At 39.3% G+C, this 18,127-nt stretch overlaps 1 protein-coding gene and 1 non-coding gene across 3 annotated transcripts in view; both read right to left on the reverse strand.

Annotated features, from left to right (window-relative positions):
- The window catches only part of CRISP2 (cysteine rich secretory protein 2), a 29,984-nt gene extending 15,334 nt beyond the window's left edge, over positions 1-14,650 (reverse strand). The window contains exons 1-4 of one of the 2 annotated variants that reach the window (XM_042236726.2): positions 14,598-14,650; positions 13,276-13,375; positions 9,793-9,829; positions 315-385 (exon numbers count right to left, since the gene is read on the reverse strand). In XM_042236726.2, the coding sequence (XP_042092660.1) occupies positions 315-383 (69 nt within the window). In that variant the 5' untranslated portion in view covers positions 384-385; positions 9,793-9,829; positions 13,276-13,375; positions 14,598-14,650. 2 annotated transcript variants of the gene reach the window in all.
- TRNAC-GCA (transfer RNA cysteine (anticodon GCA)) lies at positions 10,421-10,492 on the reverse strand. Its single transcript has one exon. It is a non-coding gene; the product is annotated as a tRNA-Cys (tRNA).
- Positions 14,651-18,127: the final 3,477 nt, after the last annotated feature.

An 18,127-nucleotide genomic window follows, 5' to 3' on the forward strand; every position in this document is an offset into this window, starting at 1 on the left:
AGACCTACTACATTAATTTTCCAGATCATTCCATCATGTACCCAATATAAAAATACTGAAATATATATATATTTAAATACTAAATCTTTGACATTTGGTCCATATTTTGGCTTGTTATGGAAAAGTCACATTTCAAGTCTTCACAATTGCCTTGTGTGACCGATAGCATCCTTAAACTTTCATCTAGATAATTAAGTTCTTTGAGCTATGGGTGGGTACTCTGTGATGTACCAGACACTCACTTTTTCCACTCTCCACTTCTCACTTTTTCTCATCCCAAAGAGTTCGGGAGAGATTTTTGACTTGAACCTTACCTTTCCTTCGGTGGGGAAAGATGGAAGCAGCACAGCGGTCAGAAACAGCACCACTGGGAGCAAAGCCATTGCTAGGAAGCAAGTCAAAGAGAACACAGATCTGCATCAAAACATGTGGTACAGGGACCTCTGACTAAGACGGAAGAACGAAGGTAATGATATTGGTTATCTCAACTGAGCGGTGGTTCCCACATTCATAAGTAATATAACAAGAGAGAACTACCATACGGTGCCGGAGGAATCATAGTGGAACCACCCCGTCTCTGATAGAAACAATAAGCTAGAGAACGTGACAGTTGCCTTTGAATTACACCTGTAAAGGCAAGGGACATTCTGTCTTTCTTTCTGCCCAGTTCTATTGCTCCTGAACTCATCAGAAAGAAAATATGGGAAAAAAACCGATTTCTTCACAGATAATTATGATCCTGCATTGATTATTGCAGGCAGGAGGAGAAGGGGATGACAGAGGATAAGATGGTTGGAGGGCATAAGTGATTCAATGGATATGAGCAAGCTTCAGGAGATGGTGAAGGACAGAAAAGCCTGGTATGCTACAGTTCATGCAGGTGCAAGGAGTCAGACACAACTGAGCAACAGAACAATAGCCACAATTGATTATTCAGTTCAATTTTGGGGAAAACTTATTTTCAGTGTATACCATCTTTTAGTTTCCTCTTCTCTATGAAAACTAGATATTTGTTCCTTTTATTTACAAGCAACTCTAATCAAGATTTCAGGGTTGTGACTACACAGAAATAAATGTACAAATACTTTATTAGCAGTTATTTTTCCAACGGAGGCATTAGAAGTGATGTTTATTTTTTTCCTTAGACTTGTCTATATTATCAAATTTCCCAGTATAGAAAAAATGCAAATAGAACAAATGTACTGAAAGTCCAGGCTGCTCAAATCTGCTGAATCCATGATGAGGCAGAAAGGTGGTTTAGTATCTTTTATTAACTTTTAAAATCACACTTAGTACTGGGTTGCCCAGGTGTCAAAAAACTACACTTTATCACCATCAATTCATCATGAGTCCATTTCTTCCTCAATGTGCCAAAAAATCCTTGGTCCTTTAGATGAAGCAACAAGAACTAAGTTTAGGAAGAACTCATATTCCCTCTCTGTGGAGGAGCTAGAAGGCTTTAAGCAAATATTGAAAATGTATTTGCTCTACTTATGACGAAGGTTGGAAGCTGGGACGAGCATAACAAAGGGTTATGAGCGTTTACTGAGTGCCCAAGGCTGGGAACGGATGACGAAGGGTCAATACACCTGGCCTTGAGGCATTCGAAGGCTTCCTTCTGACCACCTGTTTCTGAGAGCAAGGACTGTTGTTTCATGATAAGACTCCCTTTAGAGTCTCGCCAAAGCTATGTTATGGCTTGGGCGGTGGGAACTGTATTTTATGCTTGAATGCTTTAATATCTGGAATGGCTACGTGCAAGTCAGCCTTATGCTCTATTTCCTGAAAATTATAAAACTACACAATTGAATAATAAACTTTGTCAGTCCACTAGAGGCTGTCCCTGAGTGTCCTTTTCAGAGTGCGGTTCTTCGAGCCTTACAACTGGCGCCCAACGTGGGGCTCAAAACAACAGACTAATTTTTAAAAAGGGCCACACTCCTACAAAAGCAAAGTAAGCAAAATGGGACATCAGACAAATAAAATTCCTTTTGTTCATCTCATACATCATTTCTTAAAACAATACGGGGTTAATCTGCCTAAAAAAACAGTTAACTAGCTGTTACCAGACAGTGGTTAAATATAATCCATGGTTTCCAAAAAAAAAAAACCCACCTTAGATTTACAAACTTAGACCAAAATAAAAAATAATGTTTTAAAAACTTATAGACAGGAGATAAAAATTCCCCCCCAATGGTGGGTAACTTAGTCTCTTTTACGGGCTGTTATAAAACAATTAGATGGCTCAAAAAAAGATTTGAGGTTAAAACTGTTCGATCCCTACATAAACGTAAATTTAAAAAAAAAAGATCTATCAGAGGTTTTAAATTTAAAAAATGTCATGCTAGAACAGATTACAGACAAACAAGAGTCACAGGTGTTGAAAGCAGTTAAACAATCAACTTTGCCAGAGGCCCCTGATCCGCCTTTGCCTTGCTTTTTGCGAGCTCATATTAACAAGCCTCTAACACCGGCCTTTCGCCCGCTGCAACGCTGTCCGCTGCTGCTACTGCTCCCCTATTTCCTAGCATTCCTCCTCGAGACATGCCTCTTTGTGCGTGGGCTTTTCCGGTCCAATTTAATAATCCTCAACCTAGACATAATCAATGACAATCACCTGATTTTGGTTTGCTCATGCAATTCAAAAAGACATGTACGTTATATAGACCTACCTCACCCTACTATACAAAATTTCTTAAGGGCTGGGCAAATCAATGGCTTCATACAAATTTTTTTACAGTTGCTAAAATAGTTATGACTCCACAACAACTACTACAATGGCAAATGTGGGTCACAGATAAAGCCAAATTAATCTGACAAAAACAACAAAACAACAAAAAATCCTGCTAGGCTAAATTTTAAGATTCTCACTGACACCAGAGCTATGGCTAAAACTGCTGCACAATTACAATTTGTACAGCCGCCCATGTTATACTAGATTTAAAAAATAGCTATCAAAACATGGGCTAAGATCGACAGTTTCACCTCTGATAGATCTTTTATAAAAATATTACAGAGACCAACTAAAAAATATGCTCAATTTATTGATAAATTAAAAGAAGCCATTGATCACAGTCTTAAAGATACATCTTTGCAAAAAAGCATTTTAAAACAACTGGCTTTTGATAATGCTAATAAAAATTGTCAGGCTATTATCAGACCTATTAAAAAACAAAAAAGTTATAAAATACTTAAAAGCCTACAAAAATGTAGAGACAATTCAACATAAAGCTAAAATAGCCGCTTTAAAAACCTTAAATATTTCCCAAAAGTCTAAAGTTAAATGTTTTAACTATGACACACCAAGACACATGCAAAAACAGTATCACTTGCCTTGACAAACAGGTCTTTCTCCTGACAAAAAAAAGGGCTATTAAAACAAGCCCCCCGGCCTCTGCCCAAGATATAAAAAAAAATCATTGACTAAATAAATGCCACTCCAAATTTGATAAACAATATAATACTTTACCCATTCAGATGCCTCCTTCAAAAAACTAAAACAGGGGCTCTCCTCTAGCCCCGTTAAACAAAAAAGACGACCAAATATTACTAAATTAACAGCGGCTACCAGACATAACACATGTATAGACATTCCTGCTCCCCGAGATATAAAATTATTAATGATAAATAATCCTATAAAAATGTTAACTAAATATTTTGGTCCTATACCAAAAAAATACTGTAGGCCTCCTGTTGAGACAAAACAACAACACCATGCGTGAGCTAATTGTATATACCGAGATCATTGATAAAAATTACACAGATAAAATTACAATAATGTTACATGTGACTCATAACTTATATTTACAAAAAGGTGACAGATTTGCTCAGCTATTGCTATTACCTTATGTGCCCCCAACTTAATGAAAAAACAAACACCAAAACAGGTGGCTTTAAAAATACCAACGTTACTACAGCCCTTTCTACTGTTATAAAAATAATCAATAGGCCCATGTTAAAATTAAAAAAAAAAAAAACTTTAAAAAAACTGTTAGACACTGGGACAAATATTTCCATCATAAAAACAAAAAAATGGCCTTCAAATTGGCCTACAATTTTAGCCTCACACCAGTTAGTGAAAATAAAAACTACAAATACAGCTCAAACTTAAGTTAGTTCATCTTACTTACAAGCCCTAGGCCCTGATCAATTAGTCACTTATATTAAACCATACATTGCCCCATTACCATTAAATTTGTGAAAAAAAAAAAAACAAAAACCCAACTTTCTACAACAAGCTCAAACGACTATACAATTAAATACACCTTTTTCTTAAGGGTCACTGAGATAAAGCCACTAAAGTTAAAATAAAAGTCTGATAACCCTATCTAGACAGCTCAGTGGCCCCTATCAAAAAAAAAACAGTCCGCTTTACATACTTTGGTGGCTAAACTACTACAACAAAATAAAATAGAAACTACTCAATCACCATAACACTCACCAATTTTTGTCATTAAAAAAAATCAAATAAATAAAAAATGCTAACAAATTTAAAAAATATTAACACTATAATGATTCCTATGGAGACATCACAACCAAGATTCCCAAGCCCTGCTATGGTCCCTAAAGACTGGGCTATTATGATTATTAATTTACAAGATTGCTTTTTCACTATACCTTTACATCCAAACAACAGACGACGTTTTGCCTTCTCAGTACCTTCTATTAATAATCAATCCCCTGCTCAACGATATCAATAAGAAGTCCTGCCCCAAGATGTAATAAACTCCCCTACGGTCTGTCAATTTGTTGTTGATAAAATTTTACAGCCCATCAGACAACAATTCCCTAAGACATACCTCATTCATTACATAGATGACATTTTATTGGCTTCTCCCTCAAAATCTCAATTAAGTTTATTAAATAATGAGCTCATAACTAATGTAACTAATCATGGGCTACTAATAACAAAAGACAAATTACAACACCATTCCCCTTTTAAATATCTTAGATATCTTATAGACCACTCCACTATAAAGCCACAAAAACTTTCTATTAAAAAAGATAATTTACAAACACTTAATGATTTCCAAAAACTTCTTAAAGATATTAACTGACTATGACCTACCTTAAAAATTCCCACATTACTTTACAAAACTTATTCAAATTATTAAAAAGTTCCTCTAATTTAAATAGTCCCCGACAACTTACCCCTAAAGCTAAAAAAATTACAATTAATAAAACAAAAAATTCAACAAACATTTGTTTACCATATTAATTACAATTCCCATTTTCAAATATATGTCTTTGATACTAAGATATCTCCTACTGCATTATAGTACAAAATAATCACCCTATTAAAATATATCTCCATTCCAGACTAAATACATTATTTCCTATATAGACTTGATAAAAAAAATCATTTTTCTTACACGCTCTCATTTGTGCGCTATAGCTAGATATAACCCTACTCAGATTTACCTACCTTTGACAAAAACAAAAATTAATAATACTCTCCAGGTGTCTGCTACCGTTCAAATAGCCCTTACTAATTATCCAAAAAAGTTATTGGCCAACCCACCTTAAAAAAAATTATAAAATTTCTTACGAAATACTTCTTTTATCATCAACAATATTGTTTCTAAACACCCTCTCATAAATACACCTAATTATTTTATAAATAAAAATAAGGCAGGATGGGCATGTGCTCCCTTTCATTTGACCACTAGTCCCCAAGGGACTAGAGGCTTACAAACAAATGAATTATGGCAATTATTTTACACATTACAAACTGCCCCCTTTTAAATTGTTATTTGTAGTCATAGATACCTTTTCCAGCTTCATTTGGGCAGTTCCTTCCAGTGCCAAGACTACTAAAGCTGCCGTCATAGCCCTTCTACAATGTTTTTCAGTGATGGGGATCCCTGCCTCCATCAAAACAGACAATGGTCCTGCTTTTACAGCCAATGCTTTTCGTGATTTCATGCATCAATGGGGTATTTGCCTTCTTACTGGCATCCTGTACAACCCTCAAGGCCAAGCCATCATTGAATGGGCCCACCATACACTCAAGTTCATTCTTAATAAACAAAACAGGGGGAATAAGCTAAGGGACCCTTATGGACCTAAAGCCATTTTGCCTATAGCCCTTTTAACAATCAATTATTTTAATTTGCCTCTACACAGTCAGGAAACACGAGCAGAGCGACATTTTTCTGATTCACCCTCGCGTATGCCTGAACAAACTGCTGTTTGGGTTAAATGTCTTGATCAATGGCGGCCAGGAACGCTTAAGTTCCTAGGCAAGGGATATTGTCTTGTCATTTTAGATGATGGAACCGAACAGTGGGTCCCACTCAGAAGAGTCAGAAGATGGGCAGGCCTTGCTCCACATCCCCCGACCGGTCATAGCACTAAAAAGGAAATTGCAACAGATGACACTGAAAGGTGGCAAGAAAATGAAATGTCCCCAACGCAATGCGCCTTTTCCGACCTGGGCACAAATGAAAAATCTGTCCAGACGAGCTGAAGATACTCTGTTGATGACCAACAGTGAGGCAACACTGGAAAAACTGTTGCTGGCCATGATGGCCGTTTTAACCTGTGCTTCTGGGGTAAGCGGTAATTCCATCTATTGGGCTTATATCCCCAACCCGCCTCTTTTACAAGTGGTGGATTGGACAGAATCATCTCCTGCGGTTTTCACAAATGATAGCTTACATTTTCCTGCCCCCTGGTCGGATCTAGGACCACAAATAAAAGAAGAAGAAGGAAAGACAGTTAACTTAACACTTACGTATCCAGTGCTCCCCATCTGTTTCAGTGCCCTCCCTTTGTGTCTCCGCCTATATCCACAATGGTGGGCTTGCTCTTTCTCAAATGGCTCTTTCCGTCTTGGAATGTTCGCTACCATGACCTTTGTTCTCAACTGAACAGAGACTACCTACCATGGACAAATAGCCAACTTCACTCACTATCTATTTAAGCCTTCTGAGCCTCCTTGTGACATCGTATCTTGGAAGAAAAAATCGTCTGTGCCGGGAATGGACTGGTCCACCCGTAGAGAAAGGTTTGGAAAAGTTTCTGTTCACGCTAACATGACTTTTGTTGATTGGGGGCCTCATGGACTCTTTGTGAATTGCTCAGAATCACAAAAAAATAAGAACACGTGCCAATGGTATAATGTTTCAGCACCACGTTTTAACAGAACACAAACAGGACTTTGGCATCAACGCGATAAACTTTTGAACATGGTACAACAGAGGTCTTTCACCTCCCAGACCCCAGATAATCAGTCCAGTCCTGGGGTCTGAACACTGGCATCTTTAGAAAATTCCTGCTTCTTTGTCTCGGTTTAGGGTCTCATATGCTTATGCACATGTTTCCATCCCACAAAATTATACTATTGAGTATAATTATACTAGTTATGTTCATGCTTGTGTAAATGCGCCCTATCTTTCTGCTATTAGACAATTTAGGAGTAATGGCTCAATTCTGTCCTGTACTGAGTGTCATTTGTATACTTGTTTAAATCATAGTGTGTCAATTAATGTTACTAAAGACAGTGTTTTTTCAGTCCGGCAAAAGACTGATTTGTGGGTTCCAGTTAAGATTTCTGAACCTTGGTCAGATTCCATGTTGTTGTCTTCTGTTCTGAGAGAATCCCTAAAAAGAAGCGAATGCTTTATTGGCTGGATTATAGGTGCCATAGAGGGTATTATTTCAGTTGTACTTGTTGGTACAGTTCCTGGAATGGCATTGTATAATTCTACTCAAAATCATGATTTCATTACTGCTTGGAAAAAGGATTCTCATGATCTCTGGGCCCAGCAAGCTCAGATAGATCAACAAATACAAACACGCTTAGATGACCTACAAGCCGCCCTTATGTATGTGGGGGATGATCTGCATGCTTTACAGATACAATTGATGTTGCGGTTCACTGGAATTTTACTACTTTCTGTTTGACCAATATGCCATACAATGCCACTGAATATCCTTGGGAACAAATAAAGTTACATCTTTTAGGTTCGAAATCAAACACTAATCTAGATATAGAGAAACTGAAGCAACCAATCACGTCTACCTTCAGCAGCATTCCCCTGTGTCATATAACACTGACTTCTATAATACACTATCTGCTAGTACTTCCTTTTTAAATCCAAAAAATTGGGTACCCCATACGATGGCTTCTTATGCGCTGATCTGTTTATTGTTTGTTATTGTTCTTACAGGATTCTGAACGTTATGTGCTCGAGCCACCGCCGCCCAAAAAGCGGGAGTCACCATGGCTGCAGCAGTCTTTGTTCTTGAGAAAAAAGGGAGGAAACGTGGAGGGGCTGGAAGGCTTTGAGCAAATACTGAGAATGTATTTGTTCCACTCCTGACGAAGGCTGGAAGCTGGGACGAGCATAACAAAGGGTTATGAGTGTTCACTGAGTGCCCGAGGCTAGGAATGCATGACAAGGGTCAATACACCTGGCCTTGAGGCATTCGAAGGCTTCCTTCTGACCACCTGTTTCTGAGAGCAAGGACTGTTGTTTCATGATAAGATTCCCTTTAGAGTCTTGCCAAAGCTATGTTATGGCTTGAGTGGTGGGAACTGTATTTTATGCTTGGATGCTTTAATGTTTATCTGGAATGGCTACGTGCAAGTCAGCCTTATGCTCTATTTCCTGAAAATTACAAAACTACACAATTGGATAATAAACTTTGTCAGTCCACTAGAGGCTGTCCCTGAGTCTCCTTTTCAGAGTGTGGTTCTCCGAGCCTTACACTTCTCCACTATTAGTCATATAAACTGTTCAGTTTATAAATTAAGGAATGATACCTCAATTAGCTCTCTTCCTATGAAATTGGTATTCCCAAATTCTTGGAGGGAAAGAAAGTTCTCAATTATTTATCTGCAGTACTTGTGAAAGTCATTCAGTCATGTCCGACTCTTTGCGACCCCATGAACTATACAGTCCATGGAGTTCTTCAGGCCTGACTACCAGAGTGGGTAGCCTATTACTTTTCCAGGGGATCTTCCTGACCCAGGAATTGAACTGGGGTCTCCTGCATTGCAGGTGGACTCTTTACCAGCTGAGCTACCAGGGAAGCCAGTACTTCTTAGGTCTTATTAATTTGTAAAGAGTAGACACTTGATACTTATTCCGTGTATTGCCTTTCTGCTCAATAGTATGATCTTCAGAGGGAGGGGAATGAACATTTATGGATAGTTCATGGTAAAATGCACTGTCTAATTTCACTCTCATACCTTGGTGGGTATGGCAGTATTTAACCAACGAAAGGGTTGAGGCTTAGAAGAGTTGATTGACCTATGCCAATGAAAAGATCTAAAGTAATGTTAGAAATTAACCTTCATCCAATTATGATGTCCAAGTCAATGCACATTGAAAGGAAAATATAGTTTCAACTGGGAAAAATCAATCATTTTGCAGTCTAATGGAGATACTTTATTTTAACAATCCCTATGTTAATATATAAACGTATATGTTCGTAATAAAAATCACTAACACGGAAGGGTATATAATATAAACAAATTGTCATATTTTACATTTTTCTAGGGAATATAGTTTTAGTATAATTGTTTCAAAGTAAAAAACTGAAGCTTGTATATTCAAAAAAATGGAAACTTATATTATGTATTTTAGAATCAGATGTAAAAAATTCACTTGTTTCAACTTGACATAGTAAGAGTAGAATTGACCCCAAATCATTCTTTCAATAAACACTTATCCATTAAGCTTGAAAATCAAGGACACATTTATTAAACATATAATTTTACCCCTGGCAAAATAAAAATGATTGACAAAATGTTCACATTTAAATAAATGAGTTTTGCCTTACTGTTGGTTTTCAGAGCAGGATGAAGAGTCTGCTTTGTCTGTAGGAAGAAAAGGGTGCAGAGGATATTAGAGCACAATATATATTACATCTATTTCTGTTTTAGAACATTCTGGTTTGCAAGTAAAACCAAATCAATACATTTCCAAAACAGAATTTTTTTTTTATGCCAATGGCTTCCAATTTCATTGACAGTTATCTGATGTTGTTTTTTTGACATTATTTAGCTTTCACTTAGCTTTTAACATGAGTAAGTAAAGAACAGGGCTTCCCAGGTGGCTCACTGGTAAAGAATCTGCCTGCCAATGCAGAAATGCAGGTAGGGGTAGGGAAGATCCCATGAAGGAGGAAATGGCAATCCATTCTAGTGTTCTTGCCTGGAGAATCCCATGGACAGAGCAGTTTGACAAGGTACAGTCTATAGGATCACAAAGAATTAGATATGACTGAGCAACTGAGCATGCACACAAGCAAAGCATATTCTCACTCTTCTTAAGTAAGTAAGTGAAGTCGCTCAGTCGTGTCTGACTCTGTGCGATCCCACGGACTGTAGCCCACCAGGCTTCTCTGTCCATGGGATTCTCCTGGCAAGAATACTAGAGTGGGTTGTCATTTCCTTCTCCAGGGGATCTTTCCAACCCAGGGATCGAACCTGGGTCTCCTGCATTGCAGGCAGATGCTTTAACCTCTGAGCCACCAGGAAAGCCCCTATGCATACTAAAATCTCAGTTCAGTTCAGTCTCTCAGTCATGTCTAACTCTTTGCGACCCCATGTAATGCACCACTCCAGGCTTCCCTGTCCATCACGAACTTCCAGTTTACCCAAACTCATGTCCATTGAGTCGGTGATGACATCCAACCATCTCATCCTCTGTCATCCCCTTCTCCTCCTGCCTTCAATCTTTCCCAGGGTCAGGGTCTTTTCAAATGAGTCAGCTCTTTGCATCAGGTGGCCAAAATATTGGAGTTTCAGCTTCAACATCAGTCCTTCCAGTGAACACCCAGGACTGATTTCCTTTAGGATGGACTGGTTGGATCTCCTTGCAGTCTAAGGGACTCTCAACAGTTTTCTCCAACACCACAGTTCAAAAGCATCAATTCTTCAGCGCTCAGCTTTCTTTATAGTCCAACTCTCACATCCATACATGACCACTGGAAAAACCATAGCCTTAACTAGACGGACCTTTGTTGGCAAAGTAATGTCTCTGCTTTTGAATATGCTATCTAGGTTGCTCATAACTTTCTTTCCAAGGAGTAAGCGTCTTTTAATTTCATGGCTGCAATCACCATCTGCAGTGATTTTGGAGCCCAAAAGAATAAATTTTGCCTCTGTTTACACTGTTTCCCCATCTATTTGCCATGAAGTGATGGGACCAGATGCCATGTTTTCTGAATGTTGAGCTTTAAGCCAACTTTTTCACTCTCCTCTTTCACTTTCATCAAGAGGCTGTTTAGTTCCTCTTCACTTTCTGCCATAACGGTGGTGTCATCTGCATATCTGAGGTTATTGATATTTCTCCCAGCAATCTTGATTCCAGCTTGTGCTTCTTCCAGTCCAGCGTTTCTCATGATGTACTCTGCATAGAAGTTAAATAATCAGGTTGACAATATACAGCCTTGATGTACGAACCTGTCTGTTTCTCCGTGTCCAGTTCTAACTGTTGCTTCTTGATCTGCAAACAGGTTTCTCAAGAGGCAGGTCAGGTGGTCTGGTATTCCCATCTCTTTCAGAATTTTCCACAGTTTATTGTGATCCACACAGTCAGAGGCTTTGGCACTGTCAATAAAGCAGAAATAGATGTTTTTCTAGAACTCTCTTGCTTTTTCCATGATCCAGCGGATGTTGGCAATTTGATCTCTGGTTCCTCTGCCTTTTCTAAAACCAGCTTGAACATCAGGAAGTTCACGGTTCGCGTCTTGCTGAAGCCTGGCTTGCGGAATTGTGAGTATTACTTTACTAGCATGTGAGATGAGTACAATTGTGCGGTAAAGTTTGAGCATTCTCTGGCATTGCCTGTTTTTGGGATTGGAATGAAAACTGACCTTTTCCAGTCCTGCAGCCACTGCTGAGTTCTCCAAATTTGCTGGCATATTGAGTGCAACACTTTCACAGCATCATCTTTCAGGATTTGAAATAGCTCAGCTGGAATTCCATCACCTCCACTAGCTTTGTTCGTAGTGATACCTCCTAAGGCCCCACTTGACTTCACATTCCAGGATGTCTGGCTCTAGGTGAGTGATCACACCATCGTGATTATCCAGGTCATGAAGATCTTTTTATACAGTTCTTCTGTGTATTCTTGCAGCCTCTTCTTAATATCTTCTTCTTCTGTTAGGTCCATACCATTTCTGTCCTTTATTGAGCCCATCTTTGCATGAAATGTTCCCTTGGTATCTCTAATTTTCTTGATGAGATCTCTAGTCTTTCCTATTCTATTTTTTCCCTCTATTTCTTTGCATTGATTGCTGAGGAAGGCTTTCTTATATCTCCTTGCTATTCTTTGGAACTCTGCATTCAAATGGGAATATGTTTCCTTTTCTCCTTTGCTTTTCGCTTCTCTTCTTTTCACAGCTATTTGTAAGGCCTCCTCAAAAGCCATTTTGCTTTTTTGCATTTCTTTTTCTTGGGGATAGATGCTGCCTTTTGGCTGAGTGTTTCTATAATAAGCACTGAAGACCGGTTAATCACTGTGGCAGTAACCCAGCTCTTACCTATAGCTGAACATCCATGGCTCAGCTTTCCATGACTTTTACTTCCCAGTTACCAACTTTCTATAGTTTATTGGATAGTCTTTGGAAAGCATCAGTTCTGGGAAATCTTTTCTGAGCTTTAGTTTTCTTTTCTATAAACTGTGGATTATCATATCATAGGTTTGTTTTGGACACTTATTGGTACACAAAACATCTAATACAATGCCTGGTATAGAATACTCAATAAATGGAAATGATTAATATTTTTATTATTATCCTTTGCAATGAGTAGTAATTTGTTGAGATCATACTCTCTCTCAAAAATGCATGCTGTTTGAATTGTTGGTTTTAGAAGTGTTTATAAAACCTGCATTTACTTCCAGGTGTCAGAGGAAAAAAATCATTATAATCTAATCATATATTCTTACATTCAAGGCCCAGCGCCACTGGAGACTTTCTGGCTAACTGTAGGAAAATGATCTAACATCTGGGATGTTGTATCCTCATCACTCACTGAAAGACATAGACATGAGCCTGATGATTTTGTATAGCTTAATCATGTTATAGGTTTGTATTAGGTAACCCATAATTCCATAATTCAATAGACAAAAGATGCCACATACTCTTCTTTGCCTCCTTCCTCTTCCCACTCCCTTACTTACCCAGCCTATAATCGTTTTTGTTGCCTCAATGAAAGCAATGACACTTTTTGTGAGAGTATATTTAAAGAAAAGTTGCTATTTTATTCCTTTAAGCCCACATTCATGGATCCCATTATTTTCCTTCAATACTTACAAATGGAAAAGCACTGTGCCCTTTTGTATGTTTTAAGACCAGGGTGACATGGTTCTTCTACAGTGTCTGCAGGAAGAGCATGGTGTATGGTTTCATAATCCTAGAGCAAGGGAAGAGAGAACATTTAAAATAAAGACACGAAGAAGAGGTGTGTGTGTGTGGAAGTATTAGTTGTTCAGCTGTGTCTGACTCTTTGTTTCCCCATGGACTATAACCCACCAGACTCCTTTGTCCATGGAATTCTCCAAGAAAAAATATTGACTGGGTATCCAGTCCCTTTTTCATGGGATCCTCTTGACCCAGGGATCAAAACTGAGTCTCCTGCATTGCAGGCAGATTCTTTACCATCTGAGCCACCAGGGAAGCCGGAAGAAGAGATAGGTAGTATCAACAATTTCTGTCACAAACTTAAAATTTGACTCAATGATTTAGTTGATATTTTCTCTCATAATTTACTGCACTTATTGGATCTTACCCCAGTAAGACCATAATCTCCTTCTGAGATCAAATCATGTTTTGATGTCCTGGTATTTCCTTAGTGCATTAACAAAGACGTGGCCTTCTTAAAAAAGCTCAGTTAACTGTTGGTTGGCTAATTTTCTTGGAATATCACAGTATACTGTGATATTTTGAAGGCTTCAAAATACAAATATAACATGTAAAATATATTTTGAAGACTCCCAACTCCTTATTTATACCTCCAACCCATACACTCTCTAGAAAGTAATTTCTATATACAGTTGGGCATGTATTGAGTGGATCTGGGAGGAAGGTCCCAGCTATATCTATTCATATCTTTTCCTGAAAGCCAGCAGATTACATAAACTCTAGAAAAGTCCACAGCCATAATTCTAGTTGTTTATAATAGACAGTTTCTAATAACTGTTCATTCAAAATATAAATAAAAAACCAAAGCTCTTAGTTTGATCTCATGAAAAGCCAGAGTTAGAAATGACTTCAGCCTTCTGCTTTGTCTCAGAGAGTTTCACATACATTGAACGATTTACTTTTCAGATAGATAAAGAATTTCAATAGGACACCCTGGAGAGGATGTCGAATCTTTGGTGCCTAGGTGTGTGCTATCTAAGTCGTTTCAGTCTTGTCGGGCTCCTTGCGACCCTATGGACCATAGCCCAGTTAGGTTCCTCTGTGCTAGGCGCCGAGCAACAAAACTGACCCCACTTTCATCTGTTTGAACTGAAACAGCTCATGTACCACCCTGAGAAGAGGCGTGGAGGATGAGAAGACCCCTCACCCCTTCGAACTCATCCCACTTCCCAGCCCTGGGCATTTCCAGTTTTCCAGTCCACTCTAATTCTTACCCTGGTTGGAGAGCCAAGATCTTCTGTTGCAGAGCGGCAGCCAGATACCCGCTGGCTCGCCCCTCCTGCCGCTGTTGTAAAATACCGCACCAGCCACGTGGGGGCGACGTCACCAGGCTTTATGACCTTAGCGCAGTTACAGGCCAATTGAATTATTCGCTCAACTCCGTGGACTCCTTCCAGGGACGCACCGTGAAAACCCTACACATTTACCATCATTACCATCACTTGATGAGGAAAAATAAATGTCTGCTCACACACCTAAACAGAACAGTAGGAGGAGGAGGAGGATGGAGATATGAGGATTCAAAATGCCCAGAAGGTGGCTGAGAAAGGAGGCACTCCTTTCCAAACAGGATCTCCTGAATTAGCAGAATCTAGGTCGCAAAGAGTCAGACTGAGCGACTGAACTGAACTAAACTGAACTGAAAGGGCTGATTGGAAAAGTCCATAGATACTTGAGTTTGCTGTCCAATACCAGTGTACTGCCAACAATGCACTCAGATAAAATTGGCATTTTGATGGTTTGCTCACAAACATGTCGTGGTCTCACTCCTCTTTTTCCCTTCCACAACAATTTTGTGATCTAGAAATTCAAGTCTTGGGAAAATGCCCAGAAGTCCTGATCCAAGGCTGCAGGCTTCAAGTTCAGCAGTCACTGGTTGAGCCTATCCTCATTGAGGGATGATGAGTAATAGATGATTTACTTCTATGCTTAGTTTTCAAGACTTAAAGGAATGAATTAGCTCCTTATCTTCAGTTCAGTTCAGTTCAGTTGCTCAGTCGTGTCTGACTCTTTGCAACCCCGTGGACTGCAATATGCCAGGCCTCCCTGTCCATCACCAACTCCCGGAGTTTACTCAAACTCATATCCATTGAGTCAGTGATGCCATCCAACCATCTCATCCTCTGTTGTCCCCTTCTTCTCCCACCTTCAATCTTTCCCAGCATCAGGGTCTTTTCAAATGAGTCAGTTCTTCATACCAGTTACCCAAAGTATTGAAGTTTCAACTTCAGCATCAGTTCTTCCAATGAAAAATCAGGACTGATTACCTTTAGGATGGACTGGTTGGATCTCCTTGCAGTCCAAGGGACTCTCAAGAGTCTTCTCCAACACCACAGTTCAAAAGCATCAATTCTGCACTCAGCTTTCTTTATAGTCCAACTCTCACATCCATACATGACCACTGGGAAAACCATAGCTTTGACTAGAAGGTTAAGATCCATCACACAGTAGCTCTCTGTACTCCATACAAAGAGGCTTGCCATTTCCCATTCCCACCCTTAGACTCCTGTAGGAACAACTACAGCTATGACTGCCACACGCCCTGATGCTGAGAGCCTTTTTCCCTCGGCAATGTAAAAATTCCAGGTGGCCAACACACAGGTGCTATTTTCTTTCTCCTTTACCACTGTTTTAGTTCAAGTACCACTAACCAAAAGGATCTTGGAATTTAGAAGTTTTCCTAGACTGCTTTACTCTTACGGTTACGTTCAGGCACAGGTAACTCCTGACAGTTACCCAGAAATCCATCCACAGTTCTCTGTTTTTCACTACTATCACCACGTTTTCATTTGTGTGCATGTGTGCCAAGTCTCTTCAGTCGTGTCCGATTCTGTGCATCCCTATGGACTGCAGCCTGCCAGGCTCCTCTGTCCATGGGACTCTCCAGATGAGGATACTAGAGAGGGTTGCCATGCCCTCCTCCAGGAATCTTCCCAACCCAGGGCTCGAACCCACGTCTCATATTTCCTGCATTGGCAGGCAGGCTCTTTAACACTAGTACCACCCAGGAAGCTGTTTTCATTTGTATCTTACTTTAATTACTAATTTAACATTTCAAATACTTATAGCCACAAAATAGCTGCTCAACTTTTAATAAATAAAATTGCTCAGAACTTTGGTTCTTTTGTATAGAACGGACTTTTGGACTCTGTGGGAGAGGGAGAGGGTGGGATGATTTGGGAGAATGACATTGAAACATGTATACTATCATGTAAGAAACGAATCGCCAATCTATGTTCGATACAGGATACAGGAGGCTTGAGGCTGGTGCATGGGGATGATCCAGAGAGATGATATGGGGTGGGAGGTGGGAGGGGGTTCAGGATTGGGAACTCATGTACACCTGTGGCAGATTCATGTCAGTGTATGGCAAAACCAATACAGTATTGTAAAGTAAAATAAAGTAAAAATTAAAATTAAAAAAATAAAAATAAAAATATTTTATTTATTATTTTTTTTGGCTGCACTGGGTCTTCCTTGCTGCTTATAGCTTTCTCTAATTTCAAGGAAGGGGGACTACTCTTCACTGGGGTGCATGAACTTCTTAATGCTGAACTTCCCTTATTGCAGAGCACAGACTCTAGGTCCGTGAGTTTCAGTATTGTGGTGCAGGGGCCTAGCTGCCCTGTGGCATGTGAAATCTTCCTGGACCAGGGATGGAACCCACGTCCCCTGCATTGGAAGGCAGATTCTTAACCACTGGATCACCAGGGAAGTCCTGGTTCTTTTTTTAGTGCAAAGCAACACATTGTTATCTAGTGATAATCTATAATTACTGTGAATAGCCTGTTTTTCATTCTTGGAGACACTATACCTGTAATTATTATTTGTTCCCATAGATGATGTCAGAATGAGAGCAGCTTGAGTGTTGCATTGATAGATGCTGTCAGTAAGCATGTATTGAGACATGATGTCTCTCTTGGTTATTGCTGTATTTCCAAAGCTTAACACACAGGATCAGTTACCTAGGTGGTAGTGTAAATATTTGTAGAGTGAATAAATGTTGACCTAGATACTTAGGGAGTGCAGAGAGAAGGACACATCATGATATTTTTTTTCTGAGACTTATAGTATTGAGTGAAAGATACACATTACCAGGTGGTATAGTTTGGTGTCAAGTGACTGGGACAAAGAATATATATGGTAATCGGGAGTTCTGTGCCTTGAAATTATCTGGGTAAAAGATAGATGGTGGACGTGACATCTGAGCTGCTTTGAAAAATATATATCACTTGATCAGAAAGAAGAAAAGTTTGTAACGCTTGGTTGGAAGAACAAATTTAAATATGCATCAAAAGGCATATTTATCAGAATGATAGGCTGTTGAAAATATTGGGGGAAGTAAAAGTCGCTCAGTCATGTAAGACTCTTTGTGACCTCATGGCCTATACAGTCCATGGAATTCTCCAGGCCAGAATACTGGAGTGGGTAGCCTTTCCCTTCTCCAGGGGATCTTCCCAACCCAGGAATCAAACTGGGGTCTCCTGCACTGCAGACAGATTCTTTACCATCTGAGCCATCAGGGAAGCCCTCTGTTGGGGGAAATGTATAGAAGTCTAAGTAGAGTAGCTTCTTTGCATAACACAGGAAAGCTGATGTTTAGAGATGGGGGAAATTATATGATTCAATATTATTTTGTGAAAGCTACCTGATATCACTGTGCCAGGCGATTTACAGAGCTGAGAAGTTGGTGACAGGGAACACAGAAGCGTGGTGACAATTTCTCTTTTTAGAGCAGTAGAAA

Source organism: Ovis aries, chromosome 20 (genome assembly GCF_016772045.2).
Source record: "Ovis aries strain OAR_USU_Benz2616 breed Rambouillet chromosome 20, ARS-UI_Ramb_v3.0, whole genome shotgun sequence".
NCBI classification, from domain to species: Eukaryota; Metazoa; Chordata; class Mammalia; order Artiodactyla; family Bovidae; genus Ovis; species Ovis aries.